We start from the raw sequence: 19,374 nt of genomic DNA on the forward strand, positions 1-19,374 counted from the left end.
GATGCTTTGGTGGCGCTGAGTGATGCTGTGGTGGTGCTGAGTGATGCTGTGGTGGACCTGAGTGATGTTGTGGTGATGCTGAGTGACGCTGTGATGGCGATGATTGATGCTGTCGTGGTGCAGAGTGATATTGGTGTGTTCCTGAGTGAGGCTGTGGTGGTGCTGAGTGAGGAGCTGAGTGATCCTGTGGTGGTCCTGAATGATGCTGTGGTGGTGCTGAGTGATGCTGTGGTGGAGCTGACTGATGCTGTGGTGGCGTTGAGTGATCCTATGCTGGCCTTGAGTGATGCTGTGCTGGCCCTGAGTGATGCTGTGGTGATGTCGACTGATGCTGTGGTGATGCTGTTGCGCTACAGAGTGATGCCGTGGTGGTACTAAATGATGCTGTGGTGGTACTAAAAGATGCTGTGGTGTTCCTGAGTGATGCTGTGGTGATTCCGACTGATGCTGTGGTGATGCTGATTGATGATGTTGCGCTACAGAATGATGTTGTGGTGGTACTAAATGATGTTGTGGTGTTCCGGAGTGATGCTGTGCTGGCCCTGAGTGATGCTGTGGTGATGCCGACTGATGCTGTGGTTATGCTGTTGCACTACAGAGTGATGCCGTGGTGGTACTAAATGATGCTGTGGTGGTACTAAAAGATGCTGTGGTGTTCCTGAGTGATGCTGTGGTGATTCCGACTGATGCTGTGGTGATGCTGATTGATGATGTTGCGCTACAGAGTGATGTTGTGGTGGTACTAAATGATGCTGTGGTGGTACTAAATGATGCTGTGGTGTTCCGGAGTGATGCTGTGGTGGTGCTGAGTGATGCTGTGGTGGTGCTGAGTGATGCTGTGGTGGCACTGAGTGATGCTGTGGTGGTCCTGAGTGATGCTGTGGTGGTCCTGAGTAATGCTATGGTTGTGCTGAGTGATGCTGGGGTGGAGTTTGTGCGGACTGATCTACTCTGGCTATTTTGCTTTCTCTTCCTTAATAACATGACGTACCAGAGTTGTTTTAAATCAAAACACATTAAACATGATATTACAGGTGTAGAGTAACAATGGGCAAGGAATTGAAGGGTTGGTCCTAAGTGCTGTGAGCCTGATGCAAAACAGTAATAGTCCTAATTGGCTAAGAATTCTCAAATGTACACGAGTCAAAAATGAGATGGGATGTGCAGGAAGCCACTCATATTACCGAAGCGGACGGCTCATCACTTTCTTTGCTTTCAGAACCAGCGCATACCGGCCCTTATCAAGGTGGCCCACGCAGCCCATACTGCACACTTCCACTTCCATTTTCTCACCCAGGATCATGAATGTATACCCTGAAGAAGTTCATTCTCATGGACGAAACACGTTGGCCGGTATTTTGTATATGGACACTTATGAAAATAAAGGATTGTTTAAGCAACTTTAACAACAACCAAATGGCTTATTGACTCATTTGACCAACAATCTTTTCAATATCGAGCGGTGCATCACTCCAAAAGTTTGGGTTCTACCACCACAATTAGGGTTTCAGATTTTCAATTGGGGCGTAAGTTCTTAGTAACTAGAGGAACACAAGTATTTCATTACATGAAAGGTAGTAGTGGTTGGAAACCTGCTATACCTAAGGGTCAATAACTAGTTTTGACAAAAAAAATCCTGATGTAGAAAAGACTTCCTACATGATTTATTAAATATAGCAGAACAATAAATCAGGATCGATGTGGCTTGGCCAAGAAATAAAGCCTGCCAATGGAAAAGAACAAAAATCTTAACAATAGATGTAAGAAAACATGTCGTAAAAAGTTTGCTTGAAAAAAGATGGTAATTTGCATTTTGAAACAATAGTATAAAGTTTTGCCATTTAGTACAATTTGATGCAGAAATGAATATTATCTATGAAAGATATAAAATTATGAGGTTACGTGAATTACTTATGTAAATAAACTGTATAGTGAATTTGAATTTGAATTTAAAACATTTGTAAAGCGCAGCGTTCACCCTACGGTTTCTTGGCGCTATAGTGGTAGGTCCAGCAATTGAGGGCGGAGAGAGCCGGCCCAGAGGAAGGAGGGACAAGTTACAAGGAGAAGGCCTGTTTGAACAAAAAAGTTTTTAGATCTTTGCGGAAGGAAGAATAGTGTGTAGCAAATCGTAGGTGGTCAGGGAGGGAGTTCCAAAAGGTGGGAGCCAAAGTTGAAAAATTGGCTCCTCCCCACTTTTTACGTTTGAAACGTGGGATTTGCAAGAGGGATTTAGAAGAAGAACGAAGCTCTCTGACCGGAACATATTTGTTGATCAGAGAGGAAATGAAGGCGGGGGCAGTGCCCTGGCGGGCCTGAAAAACCATACAGCCGGTTTTAAAAAGGGAGCGTTCCTTGATAGGAAGCCAATGGAGCTCCTTGAGGAGGGGAGTAGAGTGATGAAAACGTGGGAGACCATACACCAACCGAGCCGCTTGGTTCTGGACCATCTGGAGCTTCCGCAGGCTGTATGCAGGGATGCCGTTGTACAGGGCATTGGCATAATCCAGCCGCGAGATCACCAGCGCGGACATGATCAGTTTAAGTGCCTGGGGGAAAAGAAACGGGAAACAGTGCGGATGGTTCGGAGAGTGAGGAAACAGGAAGAAACCATAGAGCTGATTTGTGAGTGTAAAGTGAGTTGGTTGTTCATTCATAGTGTGGAACAAAAGCTAAGCAAAGTGAGTAAGTTAGCCCAAAGATTCAGATTTCATCATCACTAAGAAAGCGGTGACGAGTCATGTAAAATTGCAGAAATCATCATGTGAAAGTAGCTTAACTGTGGTCGTTTAAGTATTTTGTTTAAACATCATGCACACAAGTCAGAACTATTTTTACAAATGCACAAAGGAAAGGAGTTTTGTCAAATATCACTCATGGCAGGCTGTTATCTATTAAAGATATGGAATTATGAGGTTATGTGGATTATTTATATAAACAAATAGTATAGTGTGGAACAAAAGCAAAGCAAAGGGAGTAAATTAGACCAAAGATTCAGATTTCATCATCACTAAGAAAGCGGCGACGAGGCATGTAAAATTGCAGAAATCATCACGAAAGTAGCTGAACTGTGGTTCAGATCTATTTTTACAAATGCACAAAGGAAAGGAGTTTTGTCAAATATCACTCATGGCAGGCTGAAAAGGTACGAGAGAGTTAGTGAGCCATGACGAGGGGAAAGGCAGATGGAGGCGTTAATGAGCCATGACGAGGGGAAAGGCAGATGGCGGCTGTGCGCGTGCATGCGTGCGTAACAGCAAGCTTTAGGCCACAAGCAAAAGCTTGTGGTCGCATTTCTAAAGCCCCCACTCACTAAATGTCTCGACAGAGCAGCGCATGTGCTAGCTCAGGCGAGACCTATAAACTAGGAGAAATAAAGATATTTCTTCTCATTGTGCCTCCCCTGGGAAGGCGTAGCATTTTGAGCCTCCCCTGGGAAGGCGTAGCATTTTGACACATTCACGGGTTTACCAGTGTTGGTGAATCTGGGAATGTATCAAAATCATGGGTGGATGCGTGGGAACACCCTCGCTCCACCCATGGAACGCCTCCCTGGGGCCGAGTAACGCAAGGCAGCGATTTGTGCTGTGTTGCATTACTCTGTATTTATCAATCCATGCAGGGCCACGCACGTGGCCTTGCATCACTTGATGAATCTCACTTATACTTTGCCTCACCCTTGCGCCCCCTTGAGTGGCACAAGGGGGACGCAAAACCTTTCTAAATATGCCGCTGGGCAACCAATTAATGCACAAAAATGCACCGTTAGACTTACCCCCTACGTGTGGAATACATTTCTGACTTTTTTGGGGATGGATTTCGGAAAATTCATGGAGTACTCATGGAAAGCTGCGTCTGTCGCAGATTCACAATCTTACTTGTGGAATTCCTTGAGAATTCCAAGTTACCCGCCTGCAAAAAAAAATGTCACACGCCTAACACGCCGACTGAGACGTCTTCGTCAGAGGAAGAAACACGCACTGACCGCAGGAGGATTAATTTACAACAACCTTTAACTAGTACAGAAACCACCACTCTCTCCACGGTTCCTTTTTTAGGGGAAGGCCCGGGAGAAAGAGACGACCCAGGAGGAGCCAGGTCAAAAGAAAAAGAAAAGGAGAAAGAGAGCGAGAGAGAAAGGGAATTGAGGAGCACAACATTGAATCAGAGAGTGGACAAACCAAAGAAGAAGACGACCTAATCATTAACATATCTTCATATACCCTCACAAAACATGAAGCCAAAGTACTTCAGAAAGGGACGTCATTTATTCCCACCAGCCACACCAACGAATTGGAGCTGGAAGTCAGCCTATTCAAATTTATGCGTAATTTGCGCTTAAGGCATTTCTTTGAGAACATTTCCCCCCCACAGAATCAAGAACAGGAAGACCAGTTGAGAGGACTACGGGCCAGAAGTACTTACATGGCCCCTACAAGCCACAAATCCTTTGATATTTTTGAAAGCTTAGTTAAGACTGAAATCAACAACATCAATTTTTCCAAGAAACAGAAACATTTGAACGTAACCAAAAAAGAATATTCGCTGCTCGCCAACTTAGCGAATAGAGTAGAAATCACATACCAAACCGCTGACAAAGGGGGTGCATTGGTCCTGATGGACACCACATTTTACAAAGAGCAGGTCCGAGAACACCTTTCGGATAAGAGTACCTATAATCCAATTCATGTCAATCCTACCAACAGCTACAAAGAGGTATTGCTGAACATCTTGACCATGGCAGAAGAGAATGGAACTATCGAACCTAAAACCAGGAGATTTTTGACACCAGACAATCCAAGGACACCTAGCATGTACATGCTACCTAAAGTACATAAGAGCATTACCCGACCTCCCTTCAGACCCATCGTGTCTACACGGGGAAGCATTCATGAAAACACGGGTAAATTTATTGACAGGTATCTCCAGCCCCTAATTCAGCAATCCGGTACATACATCAAGGATACAACCCACTTCTTACAGATTCTTAACGAGATCAAGTTTGGAGAGAATGAGACAATCTGGTTATGTTCAATAGATGTCAAATCTTTGTACACGAGCATTCCCCATGACTTGGGCATGGAAGCAATCGAGAACATCTTGGTGCACTCTGATCTTTCACACGATTTACAAATATTTTTAATGCAATTGACACACTTCACCCTTTACCAGAGCTATTTTTCTTGGGATGACCAATTCTACGCACAGTTGTCCGGGACATCTATGGGCAATTGCGCGGCACCAGTCTATGCCAATGCTTTCATGATATACTTTGAAAACAACCATATCTTGAACCAGACACCTTGGATCGAGCATGCCATGGCATTCCTGCGTTACATAGACGACATCTTCGTCTTATGGCGAGGAGATCATGTTTCGTTACAAAAGGCAGTAACTGACCTCAATCTCATTAATGACCGCATACAATTTACATCTGAAATGAGTCAACAATCGATCACTTTCTTGGATGTTAGAGTGACCAGATCCAAAGATCATTTAGAAACTGATCTTTATAGAAAGACAACTGATAAAAACAACATGTTGCACTACAGTTCTTTTCACCAAAAATCACTGAAAAATCACCTGCCATTCTCTCAACTATTACGTGTCAAACGTATCACCTCTGACACCATCAAATATGAGGAACAAGCAACCGATATGGTAGAACGCTTCTCCAAGAGAGGATATCCACAAGCCATTTTGGCCCAGGCTAAAGAACGTTGTGATAATATCACACGGGAGGAAACACTAATCACCAAACAGCAGGACAGTAAAAAAAGACCTGTGGTCGTATCAAAATACTCAGCGTCCTCAAGGGCCTATAGGAATGCCATTTTAAAACATTGGCCTATCATTTGTGGAGAACAGGATTTCAACGGAATTTTCAGTGAACAGCCTCTATTTGCCTACAAACGAGGCAATAACCTGAAGGAAATCATAAAGAAACCCAAACCAACGACAGCAATCCAATACAAAGGCAACCAACCATGCCTTAATTGTCAAAATTGCAACAATATGATTAAAGGCCCGGTGATCAAGCATCCGATGAAAGGAACTGATATCAAATTGAGATTGAATGCTACTTGTGACACTGAGAACGTTGTTTATATTGTCAAATGTCCGTGTGGACTAGTATACACTGGAAAGACCACACGCAAGCTAAAACAAAGAATCAATGAACATAAGAGTAACATAAGGACAGTCAATATGAGATCCAATCTGGCTGTACATTTCAAGGACAGCAGACATAACATCAGCCAATTGAGGTTTGCTGCAGTGGAGGTGGTGAAAAAGCGAGACGACAGAGACAATAACAACTTTTTACTACAGCGGGAGAACCATTGGATTAAATTCCTCCAATCAATGAAACCTTCTGGTCTCAATGATCGTATGGAATTTCAATGTTACCTTTGAGCATATTTGTTTACCTTCTCATGCATAGGGTTATGACATGTATTTATTGTTGTTCATAATGTTGGCACACTACTATGTTTACCTTTTCTTGGGTTATCATCGCGATTTTGACTTATCCGCTTTTCTATTGCTCACCTTATGCTAAACCTCCGCATGGCTATACTTTCCCCTAAACTTTTCATTTTTATTCTGTTTGTATTCTGTTTTCGTGTTCAACTTTATCGGTCCTGTCCGTTTCACATTGTTCATTTTTTTCTATTCCCCGATCACTCGCACCTCCGGGCGTCTGGTTCACCACTTCAAGATGGCTGCTTACACACAGTCCTCTTTCTATGTACGTTGCATGCCTTTATACACTTCCGCACACTCTGAGAGCTTGTTGCTTCACTAATGGCGAAGGGCGTTCTGTCTCAATGCGAGACCCAACTTTGAATTCAGAGTAAGTGTCCGTTTTTCACGCTGTTCATGCTCGATCATCTCGATGCTAAAACGCTCACCCTTGGTGCATTGGGGCTACCTCACACTAACGGAGATTAATAGAAACGCTACTTTTATTGTCAGAGACTTTTGTGACCACTTTTATTTCCATTCGGGTTACAACGTGGATTTTTTGTCTGAGAAGATTTTTTAGGCACATAGGCTTCTTTATTGTCACTCTACATTGAATACTCACGGTGATACGTTTTACTCACGTTCAATTTGTATATGGGGTTTGTTTTCATTCACGTTACACTAACAGTGACAGTTTGTTAGTTAGTATATTTAACACAGATTTTCGAAACGTGCCGCATGCATTATACATTACTTTGGTTAAACTTACATGCATAACCGTTAGAACTTTATTCAACTGATAAGAGACTTGCTACCGAGTGAATTATACTTAGATTGCTTTATTTTATTTTGTTTAGGATTCCCCTGACGAAGGACCATGTGTCCGAAATGCATTGGGATACTATCACCAAACGTAGTTTCTGGATGTATACATATGTTGGTGCTTCGTGGAAATTGATGAAATTCATTGTGAATTAAATATGAGACAAGCAACAACAATTTTGGTTCAACTTTATTGACAACTGTTTGGATTACAATTCATAGAAACACCACGTGTTTCCTGAGGTTGTGCTCAGGGAGTTGACACCTACGCCAGGTGTCACCAACCACCAATTTTGATTCCTACACCTTCCTTGTCAGGGGGTGATACCACTGAGGCACACCGCAACTTACTTACTCCGAATTCAACTGAGGAGTGCGTGACCCACACCTGAACACACGCCTAAATAGAGCAAATATACATTTATGACTGACTAAATGTGCACATCAGGTTGTTTTGCGCTTCTTGTATTTGTTTCACTATAGTAAAGATATTTTTCCAGTGGGGAAGCCCATTCCCCACCAACGCTGGGAGTGTTTTCTTCCCATTCCAGTCCTAGACAGGGATCCGCTCCTGCTCTTGACAGGAGTCAATCTTGCACTGTTTTCACGGTGGGAATGTGCCAGCCAAAACTTGGGGAATGCTCACAGACCTGCAAATGTATGTTTGCTCTCCTACTTAGGCTGCCATCTCTGCCCTTGGAGAAGATTTGTTCACACATTACATAACATATTAGTGTGCATTATTAATATTATTATTAGGTATGAGCAAGTCCATTTATGATTACAAATTCATGCTTGATAGTGAACATGAGGTCACACTTGTAAGTGAAAGCATTTGCACACACACCTAAGTTCAACTTAGCTATGAACATAACTTTGTGATCAAGTTTCGGTGTGCCCATGGCAGCACGTGTTTACATTTTAGTATATTTGTGTGGTTAGTGCCAATGGTGTGCCACAGGAGCCAACCTTGAGCTGATACTGGCTAGGCCACAGCAAATAAATGAAGTGACATTGCATGGGCGCTGTGGGCCCTAATGAAGGAAAGAAAAGATGGGGACCCATGACCCGGTGAACAGTTATAATCTCGGTGAGTGCATCTACCTTGGAGGAGTTGGTTCGGTAAGTTCCTCGCACACCTGGGCTTCAGTGCCAGTGTAGCTACTGCATCAATGATAGCCATAACCTAGTGCTGTGAGGACTGAAGTTTGCAATAGGAGCTACATGAACTCCCTTTTGAACTCACAAGCAGTCCGATTGGGTATATATACAGAGTCTTCACTGTAGCAATTTAATTAGTTGATGTTAATTAACAGTTTATAGAACATGATTTTGTGGCATACAAAGCAATAGTTTGGCTTAAATATTTATTTATAAAGCACATCTAGAGTTCCAGACTATCTCCTATACATAGTTTCAAAGCAAAAACAATAATTCAGTAAAAATATGCCAAAAAATCGGTAAAGACATTTAAGAACAAGAAATAACTGATAGACAAAACGTCTACATTTAGACACAAAGTACACATTCACAAAAGATTTGAAGCCAGCCAGGAAGTAATAACTCGCAGCCTGGTACTCGGCCAAGTCACTGTACATTTCCAAAGTTCTCACCCGGTTTGTTTGTGATTTCAGTTATTTTTTTCAATCATTCTCCTTCAACCCTTCAACTCGAATTCTCCCCCAACTGCCACCCCGTCTGCCCCGCCCCAGCCTGCCTACGAAGAGTTTCAGCTCACTCGCTGCATTCCTCTGCATCCCGGTGGCCATGGTTACTTCTAACAAAAGGATGCCTGCTGCTGCCTCCCTTCCATCCTCCACCCCGACGGGTTCCAAGAGGCTCCCTGCACCAGCCACCACTGCGAAGAGCGAAAGTGCAGCGCCCGGAAGGATGATTCATGGGAAATGCATTCGAAATCACTCCACAAAATGGAGAAGCCACACCGGCGCATAGTCTTGTTGACGGCGATGAGCCCTACAGTGTAAGACTGAGATCTCTCTGGCCTCCGGCTTCAAGCATTGATGAACCAAGACCTCTCCTCCACCCAGTTACACGCACTGGTGAACCAAGGCCTCGCTTTCACCCATGCACAGACATTAGTGAACCAAGGCCTCGCTTTCACCCAGTTACAAGCATTAGTGAACCAAGCCTCGCTTTCACCCATGCACAGACATTAGTGAACCAAGGCCCCGCTTTCACCCATGCAAAGACATTAGTGAACCGAGGACTCTCTTCTACCCAATTACAAGCATTAGTGAACAAAGGCCTCTCTTCCACTTAGTTACAACCATTGTGAACGAAAGCCCCGTTTTCACCCAGTTACAATCGCTGGTGAACCAAGGCCTCGCTTTCACCCATGCACAAACATTAGTGAACCAAGGCCTCGCTTTCACCCAGTTACAAGCATTAGTGAACCATGGCCTCGCTTTCACCCAGTTACACAACCTGGTGAACCAAGGCCTGCCTCGCTTTCACCCATGCACAGACATTAGTGAACCAAGGCCTCGCTTTCACCCAGTTAGAAGCATTAGGGAACCAAGGCCTCGCTTTCACCCATGCACAGACATTAGTGAACCAAGGCTTCGCTTTCACCCATGCACAAAGATTATTTAACCAAGGTCTCGCTTTCACCCATGCACAGACATTAGTGAACCAAGGCCTCAATTTCACCCATGCACAAACATTAGTGAACCATGGCCTTGCTTTCACCCATGTACAAACATTATTGAACCAAGGTCTCACTTTCACCCATGCACAAACATTAGTGAACCAAGGCCTCGCTTTCACCCATGTACAAACATTAGTGAACCATGGCCTCCCTTTCACCCATGCACAAACATTAATGAACCATGGCCTCGCTTTCACCCATGTACAAACATTAGTGAACCATGGCCTCGCTTTCATCCATGCACAAACATTAGTGAACCAAGGTCTCGCTTTCACCCATGCACAGACATTAGTGAACCAAGGCCTCACTTTCTCCCATGCACAAACATTAATGAACCAAGGCCTCGCTTTCACCCATGTACAAACATTAGTGAACCATAGCCTCGCTTTCACCCATGTACAAACATTAGTGAACCATGGCCTCACTTTCACCGATGCACAAACATTAGTGAACCATGGCCTCACTTTCACCGATGCACAAACATTAGTGAACCAAGGCCTCGCTTTCACCCATTCACAAACATTAGTGAACCAAGGCCTCGCTTTCACCCATGCTCAAACATTAGTGAACCAAGGCCTTGCTTTCACCCATGCACAAACATTAGTAAACCAAGGCCTCGCTTTCACCCATTCACAAACATTAGTGAACCAAGGCCTCACTTTCACCCATGCTCAAACATTAGTGAACCAAGGCCTCGCTTTCACCCATGCACAAACAGTAGTGAACCAAGGTCTCGCTTTCACCCATGCACAGATATTAGTGAACCAAGGCCTCGCTTTCATCCATGTACAAACATTAGTGAACCAAGGCCTCGCTTTCACCCATTCACAAACATTAGTGAACTAAGGCCTCGCTTTCACCCATGCTCAAACATTAGTGAACCAAGGCCTCACTTTCACCCATGCTCAAACATTAGTAAACCAAGGCCTCGCTTTCACCCATGCACAAACATTAGTAAACCGAGGACTCTCTTCTACCCAATTACAAGCATTAGTGAACCAAGGCTTCTCTTCCACTCAGTTACAACCATTGTGAACGAAAGCCCCTTTTTCACCCAGTTACAATCGCTGGTGAACCAAGGCCTCAAGCATTGGGGAATGAATTCCTCTCTTCCCCCCATTTAAAGGCACTGGTGAACCGAAACCTCTCTTCCACCCAGTTACAACCGCTGGTGAGCCAAGACCTCTCTTTCAACAAGTTACAAGCACTAGCGAATCAAGACTTTTCTTCCAGCCATTACCAAACACTGGTGAACCAAGGCCTCTCTTTCACCCAGTTACAAACATTGGTGAACCAAATCCTTTCTCCCACCTAGGTATAAGAATTGTGAACCAAGACCTCTCTTGCACCCAGTTACAATCACTGATGAACCAAGGCCTCAAGCATTGGGGAATGAATTCCTCTCTTCTTCTCCACATTGGAAGGCACTGGTGAACCGAGACTTCTCTTCCACCCAGTTACAAGCACTGGTGAACCAAGGCCTCAAGCATTGGGGTATGAATTCCTCTCTTCTCCCCATCGGAAGGCATTGGTGAACCGAGACCTCTCTTCCACCCAGAGACAAGTGCTGGTGAGCCAAGACCTCTTCCTCACCAAGTTACAAGCTCTAGCGAACGAAGACTTTTCTTCCACCCATTTCCAAACACTGGTGAACCAAGGCCTCTCTTTCACCCAGTTACAAACATTGGTGAACCAAATCCTATCCCTCCCCCCTCATGTGAAACACTGGTGTACTGAGAACTCCCTTCCACCCAGCTACAAGTTCTGGTGAACCACTGCCTCCCTTTCGCCCAGCAACAAGCTCTGGTGAACCACTGCCTCCCTACTGCCCAGCTACAAGCTCTGGTGAACCACTGCCTCTCTTCCGCCCAGCTACAAGCTTTGGTGAACCACTGCCTCCCTTCCGCCCAGCTACAAGCTCTGGTGAACCACTGCCTCCCTTCTGCCCAGCAACAAGCTCGGTGAACCACTGCCTCCTTTCTGCCCAGCTACAAGCTCTGGTGAACCACTGCCTCCCTTCTGCCCAGCAACAAGCTCTGGTGAACCACTGCCTCCTTTCCGCCCAGCTACAAGCTCTGGTGAACCACTGCCTCTCTTCCGCCCAGCTACAAGCTCTGGTGAACCACTGCCTCCCTTCCGCCCAGCTACAAGCTCTGGTGAACCACTGCCTCCCTTCTGCCCAGCTGCATGCTGCCTCCCTTCCGCCCAGCTACAAGCTCTGGTGAACCACTGCCTCCCTTCCGCCCAGCTACAAGCTCTGGTGAACCACTGCCTCTCTCCTGCCCAGCTACAAGCTCTGGTGAACCACTGCCTCCCTTCCGCCCAGCTACAAGCTCTGGTGAACCACTGCCTCCCTTCCGCCCAGCTACAAGCTCTGGTGAACCACTGCCTCCCTTCCGCCCAGCTACAAGCTCTGGTGAACCACTGCCTCCCTTCCGCCCAGCTACAAGCTCTGGTGAACCACTGCCTCTCTTCCGCCCAGCTACAAGCTCTGGTGAACCACTGCCTCCCTTCCGCCCAGCTACAAGCTCTGGTGAACCACTGCCTCTCTTCGGCCCAGCTACAAGCTCTGGTGAACCACTGCCTCCCTTCCGCCCAGCTACAAGCATTGGAGAATCAATGCCTCCCTTCCACCCACTTTGAGGTTCCTGCTTCCCATGCCTGCTTCGCCAACATCTAGGGCACCAGAATGTCTATTACTGGTGATGTCTAAGCGCCCCCTGAGGATATCGTAGCACCATTCGCTGCATGGCTCCTTTAAATTATGTGCCAAGAAACCCACTGACCCTCAGCTCTGTGTTAGCTTTGCCACCCACTGGCAGTGCCAAGGGCCCTTCTAGAATACTCTGGGATGTACCCATGCTGTCCTAGAGACCCTGCTTCATCAAAGTTCAAATAGTGACAAAGGGTGTAAATCTGGGGTTCCCTTTATTCTCGCCTCCCAGGCATATATCACTGTCCTTCTTGGGGGACTCAATGGGGCACTGAAGCTCTGTCTGTTCTCACGAGACTCTCCTTGTCTTATGTGCTCAGCTTGTGATTGTTACCAGTAAGCGCACTGAAGCGGACCTGGCAGCACGCAGCACAACATACAAACTTTATAACTTCACTCTACCTCACAACACCTCATCAGTGACCCCACTAGGAACCGGGGGGGGGGGGGTGTGAGATGGGGCAGGGAGTTGTCCTCCCAGCAGGACACGTTCCCATAACAACAAGGCAGAAATGGCAACCCTCCTTGGAACTCGCATCAGCACTTGAAATAAGTGACACATTAGCAACCGCGTGAGGCCTTTGTCTGGCCTTCGGTGAAGCAGAGGGTGATGCCAGCTGCAGCCACCAGAGAAACCACGTCCCCTTATTCCACCCCTGAGGGTTTCATATGATCAACCACACTATGCCCCAGCTTAGATCTATGAATTATACCAGTATGAATGAATGAATGAATTTATTTGTGTGGTTACTTAAAACCTTTACACAATATAAGGTTAAAAACTTTAGAAGCTCAGAAAATAAATATATGTAGGGGGCGTTATTAAAATCAGTTCATTTTTGAATTATACCAATATTTATGCCAGAGCAGTGAATAAAAAATGTGCTCGAATAACACCTTATTTAGAGTATGTGACTAGTAAACATACATTCACCCATTCATTACTGCAGCCTAAAGGTCAAATTGAACTCTATTACCCCACTACAGAACACTCTTGACACTGGAAAAACACTTTTTATTGCCTTCCTAATTCTTTCCAACACTTTAATACAAGGCCTCTTCAGCGTGACCTTACCATACAGCACAGGTTTAACCCCTGGCATATTACACATGAAAAAATACAACGGCATAAACGATATATGCAGATGTGCGTGGAATCGCGCGCTGTTTAATACTATTGCTGGGCGGATCTTGACCCATTCGAAGCTTTGTCACTCATGTTTTGACTCCTCCCACACTCAACAATAGTAATAAATAGCATATTATACCGTGCACTTCGGGATTGATAGATAGATAGATATTTATTTATTTTTTGGGGACCAGCACTTGTATGTCCTCGTCAAACTTTCAGCCAGAGCGAGAGAGAGAAAAACATAACACGGGGAAAGCAGGAGGAAAAGAAAGAAGGAAAAACAATGACAAAGAAAGAAAGCAGGGATGAAAAAGAACCTGGAAGAGTGGGATGGAGGGGCAGGGAGTGTTTGGTGGTGGATGAAAGAGGCATGAGTTGGAATCAAAGCTGCACAGCCCGAAATTTGGCACCTCTTATTTATTTTATTTATTTATTTGTAAAGTTTTATATAGCGCGAACTTGACCCAAGAGGTATCAGAGCGCTTTACATTTAGGATTGTTGCGTTACAAGTAACATCAGATACAAGAGCTTAGTAAGATACAGTACATTAGATAGCGCCACACGTGTGAGTCTGAAGACAACGTAAGGCCCTGGCACGAATTATTTTACAAAAAAGGCACTGCCAGCACAGGGGCAACTTCAGCATAGGGGCTCATGAGATGCGGAGTATGAGGAGTAACAGAGAGAGAACAGTCAGTCATATATGTCATATTGTTCATTTTCTATAGCGCTTTACCACTCCTCTACTCTGCTTTAAAGCACTGAGTGGGAAAAGAAGACATAAGGCAGAGAAGGACATGAGAGGGCAGCAGGCACTAATCATAGGGCGAGTGTACAACATATGGGAGGTGGGTACATGATATGTAAAGGTGAGAAATTGTGCAGTGCTTAAACGCCCCACTTTTGTGTCAAAGCGCTACAGAGGGGCAGAAAGTAAATGGGGGTTGAGGGTGAGGATGGGAGAGGGAGCCCCCGCTGACAAATAAAAGGCGAATGAGTAAGCCCCGGAGTAAGAGATGCTTTGGGAACAGAGACATGAAATGACACAATACAGCAATATTTGAATTGAAGATGAGGGCGTCTCCTTTAACAGGGGAGAACTGGCCAGTGTGGCGGGGTCACAGGGTGACAGTGCGCCCCTCCCCCCCACCCCCTCTCTCGAGCCACCTTTAAACTCTCCCCTACAGTGTGATAAATGCTGCGCCGGAGCCTCGGCAGAGCTCTGGTGTGCATGAAGAGGGGTGCACAGACTGATGGGTCCTTATCTGGCTCCATTAGGCGTGTTTACACACTCCCCCAGATGCAAGACTTCAGCCTGGCACTGTTGATTCACAACACCTGCTCGGCCGACGCCAGCACACAGGGAACCACGTCACCATAAAAGCTCCAACACACGGTATGACCGAATCACTCCACTCCCTGGGGCTGAAACTCACGACTTGGTACTCAGTATTAAATGTATACTCAAGGCTGTGAACGGTAACATTTTGGGCGCGTGAGTACATTAACACCATGAGTGAGTGAGAATGGGGTAGCAAAGGTCCAAGGATTTCAAGGCTTGAACAACACTTGAATAAGTAGGGTTGATGGGTGGGTGGAGACACACTCGAAGCTCTGGACCTCTTGGGCTTCAAGTAAAGAAACAGTTTTGAAAGGTGGTAAGTGTGTTCTCCACGGAAATTAGCATCAATTTTGCAATATTAATATCCATTCTTTCCAGATCGTGGTACGGAGGACAGAGACATTTTAGTTGCAGTGAAGTTTCTTTATTTTTATTCATAGAACAAGGACAGCCGACACGTGTTTCGCCCCCTCTTGGCGATTTGCGCCGGGGCTTTCTCAAGGCTAGTTTAGCCTGTTAAGGGCGGTGCCGAAGAGGCGAGGCTCTCTTGTGCTCGAGGGGAGGGGCAAGGAGGTGAGGCCTGTCCAGTGGAGTGAAGAGTCCAGAAAATGTTTTATTTCTGAAGAATTATATTTTCGCAATTGGGACACTGTAATTATATGGAAATCACAACCATTTACGTCAATAAGCTAAACTAGCCTTGAGAAAGCCCCGGCGCAAATCGCCAAGAGGGGGCAAAACACGTGTCGGCTGTCCTTGTTTTATGAATAAAAATAAAGAAACTTCACTGCAACTAAAATGTCTCTGTCCTCTGTACCACGATCTGGAAAGAATGGATATTAATCTTGCAAAATTGATGCTAATTTCTGTGGAGAACACACTTACCACCTTTCAAAACCATGAGTGAGTGAGCACTTCGAGTATCCGAGAAGGCGACAATTCTGTTCATTCAGAGATCTCACTCAGCTCCACGTCGCGTGTGACAAATTCCTCTTACATTGCAATCTGGTACTTGAAGTGTTTTTAGAATGTAGGAAATAAAGGCAAACCACCACTGGGGTGGGGCAGCTCCAGGCCTAGAGCCAAGGACACAGAATGTATATTTATTTTTTTGAGAAGTTTTGTATAGCGCTGGCTATACCCCGAGGTATCAGAGCGCTTTACAGGAGGACCAGAGTGTTACAGGTTACATAGTTACATCAATTGCAGGCTTCAAGTAAAGACATAGGAGAAAATAACAACAACAAAATGTAATCACCCCCCCCCCCCCCCCCTACTCTGCAGGGCCCCTCTTGGTTCTCACCAAACACATCTTCCATGTGGGCCGCAAGCGCTGGACGCTCACACAGCAGCTTGGCTAGAAGTTACTATTTCTGCTAACTAGTCCCACCTTTCAATCACAGAGGAGCCTTTTCTACTGTACATTCATAAAAATAATCTTCGGTCAGCCCTACAAGTAAATATGCCTCGTCGTTAGCCACAGTGCCCGGAAGCCACAAACTATGGCACACAGCGCTCTCTTCTCAGCAAGTTCCATAAAACTTGTAACATTGTTTCTGGAGACGGGCTTTGTCCCGCGAGGGTAAGAGAGCTCTTCGGGCTGAGCGACTGCCGTTACCATGGCAACACATGTTCGAATGGGCTCTTCCTACTTTCATCTATGTCAGCAGATAAAATGAGTACCACTAACTTAGATATTAACTTACAGCTATGATTTAACCACCATGAGGCAGTTCCGTCTGTGGCACGCCACGAGGGGTTTGTTTAACATCGATTACATTGTTATCATGACATTTACAGCACCTGCTTTCCTTAAACTCTGGAACAAAAAAAGGGGATTTTGGAGAACCCTTGTAATATGTGGCATGTACTTTCGGCAACAGTAACTCATACATAGTAACGCATACACTGCCTCTTCCTACAATGCTGTCTGGGGGCTCCAGGGACAGTCACGAGCCCCTTGCTGCCACCTTGGGGGGTGTTCAGTTTAAGTGCCCCCCGCAACCGAACCCGTGGGGAGAAGCGCCCCAATAAATCAGAGCGGTCCCTTCCTTTAACTCTTTCAATACTGTGACGTGGAAACAGTTCCCGTTCTCCCCGAAACACTAAAATGTGCCCACCCCACTCCTATACCAAGGCCCCGCCACACTTTCATGCAGATAGTTCACGCCAAAAGGGGTCATAATCAGAGCAGGGAGGGCACATATTGACAGACGGGTCCCCGCTGGAAAAAGCATGAAAGGCTGTGGTAGTAGTGTCATCTTGAGGGCCTCCGGCAAGACATTTTGGGGGCACTTGTACAGAACAAGTTTGAATGTTATAAACCATTCCCTGAAAATTGCCAAAAAGCGCATCGACGCCTCACCAGGGTGTAAGCGCTAAATAATTGCAATCACAGTAATGTATACCCTCTGTGATGCTAAATAATACTTAAATATATTAAACTTTAACAGGGTAACACAACAGTTGAAATATGTTATGACCTGGACCAGTGCTTGAAATGGAAAAATAGAAATGGTGAAGAGAGAGAGGCGGAGGTCAAACAGAGAGAAAGTTCACTTTCACAGAGGGGCCCTTGGAAGGTGGGGGCCCTGGGCAATTGCCCACGTTGGTCATGCCTTATAAACGTCCCTGACTGGTAGACGGTGTAATATCACATGGACCTCATTCACAGCTCAGAGAGTTCAACGCGTAATTAAATCGTTCCAACCACTGCACCGCGTTAACCCAGCGCACGAGGCATTTTGTGTACGTAACACGCGCATTACAAGCAAGAACAGCAGGGCCGAAAACTTACCCCAAACAATGAGTGAAAGTGGGACGAAGAGAACGGTCCGGTGTCTGCGGGTGGAAACTCCCGGGCGATCCATGGAGCAGTCGGGGTCAAAGAGTCCTTGAGGTTTCCAAGAAGATTCCGAGTCTGTGTGCGGAAAAATCCGGTGTCTGTGGCCCACTTTTCAGAAAGTTGCTTGGAAGTGAGAAGAAAGGGGGCTCCGAGGCGCTGCACTCGTTGTGGGCTCGCAAGCAGCACCCGGGCTGTGGACAGTCACTGTCCACTCCGAAAGTGCTCGTCCCACTTGAGGGGGCGGTAAACCCTGGACTGGATCCCTGGAGAGCGCGGACTGGAAGAGATGACGCTGCACCGAGCGTTCAACGGGACGTGCAGAAGGCGCTCTCCAGGACACGGGCGCAAGGCGCACAAGGCAGCCTAGCTCACTGAAGCTGTGCTCCAGCACTGAAGGCTCAGGTCCGAAACTAAGAACACCTGACTACAGCGCTTCAAAGCACCAGACGTGCGTTATAAAGCGCTATATACAAATCCGCTATTTTGTGCCAATCCAACTAGCATAGTTTGTTGAACATTTCACTGTTTTTTCGTATTTATATGAGCGGGTTTTACTGTCTCACAGCACAAACAAGCAGACCGCTTCGAAAGATTCTCCCGCCTTGCTGGGTTCACACTTTCTAGTAGTCTGCGTTAACAAAAGAAGTTGCCCCCAAGCTGCGCCCCATTGTTGGGTATGTCCGGTTTCCCCTTCGTTTTTAATCTGACGCTGAACACCGGCACAGGGGGTCTGCCTGTTACCACGGGGGTGGGGGAAGGGGAGGCTGCTAGTGGGGGCACCTGACTCCGCAGCCCTGCAGCTCTGTGGTCACAAAAGACACCAGAGCTCAAAACAAGACTTTCAAGGGGTTGGGTTAATTTATGGAACCCCTGTGCTCACCATACTGGAAAAAACAAAGTTTACTCATCCAGACAATTCTCTGCAAAGCACATCTGTTGTGAAAGCAGCTGCGCCGTGGTGTGTATCACCAAATGTAGCACATGAAGGGGAGCCGGGCATGCCTGCTGACATGTTGGCTTAACATAGTCCTTCAGCCCTAAGATCAATTAATAGTATTTATTATATTATTGGTGTGCCTCTTACCTCCTTGGTGTAACATATAAACCTCCAGGTCTCACACTATTGATTTCATATATTCAAATCCACTGGAGTTATGTGATTCTTCGGTCACGCAGTTTCCCGCACAATTATGGATTTACCGCATTTGCCACATAATCCATCTTCTGCTGCATGATATGCAAGATTTTAACAAAAAATATCTTTCAAGCCCAGATGGATCAAAAGTTACTATAAACACAGAAACACGTGTTGCCATACAGTGGAATGCCCTTTGGAAATATTGACTAATTACCTTTTGATACTTATTGTTGTAAGTGGAAGTTCAA

General features: G+C 45.8%; 1 protein-coding gene across 1 annotated transcript in view; it reads right to left on the reverse strand.

Annotated features, from left to right (window-relative positions):
- Positions 1 to 18,228, reverse strand: part of LOC147710270 (protein crumbs homolog 2-like) — a 356,125-nt gene extending 337,897 nt beyond the window's left edge. Inside the window, exon 1 of the mRNA XM_086920950.1 lies at positions 17,941 to 18,228. Coding sequence (XP_086777076.1) covers positions 17,941 to 18,013 — 73 coding nt within the window. The 5' untranslated portion in view covers positions 18,014 to 18,228. The remainder of the gene's footprint in view (positions 1 to 17,940) is intronic.
- Between the last annotated feature and the right edge of the window lie 1,146 nt (positions 18,229 to 19,374).

Source organism: Lissotriton vulgaris, chromosome 5 (genome assembly GCF_964263255.1).
Source record: "Lissotriton vulgaris chromosome 5, aLisVul1.2, whole genome shotgun sequence".
Classification (NCBI taxonomy): Eukaryota; Metazoa; Chordata; class Amphibia; order Caudata; family Salamandridae; genus Lissotriton; species Lissotriton vulgaris.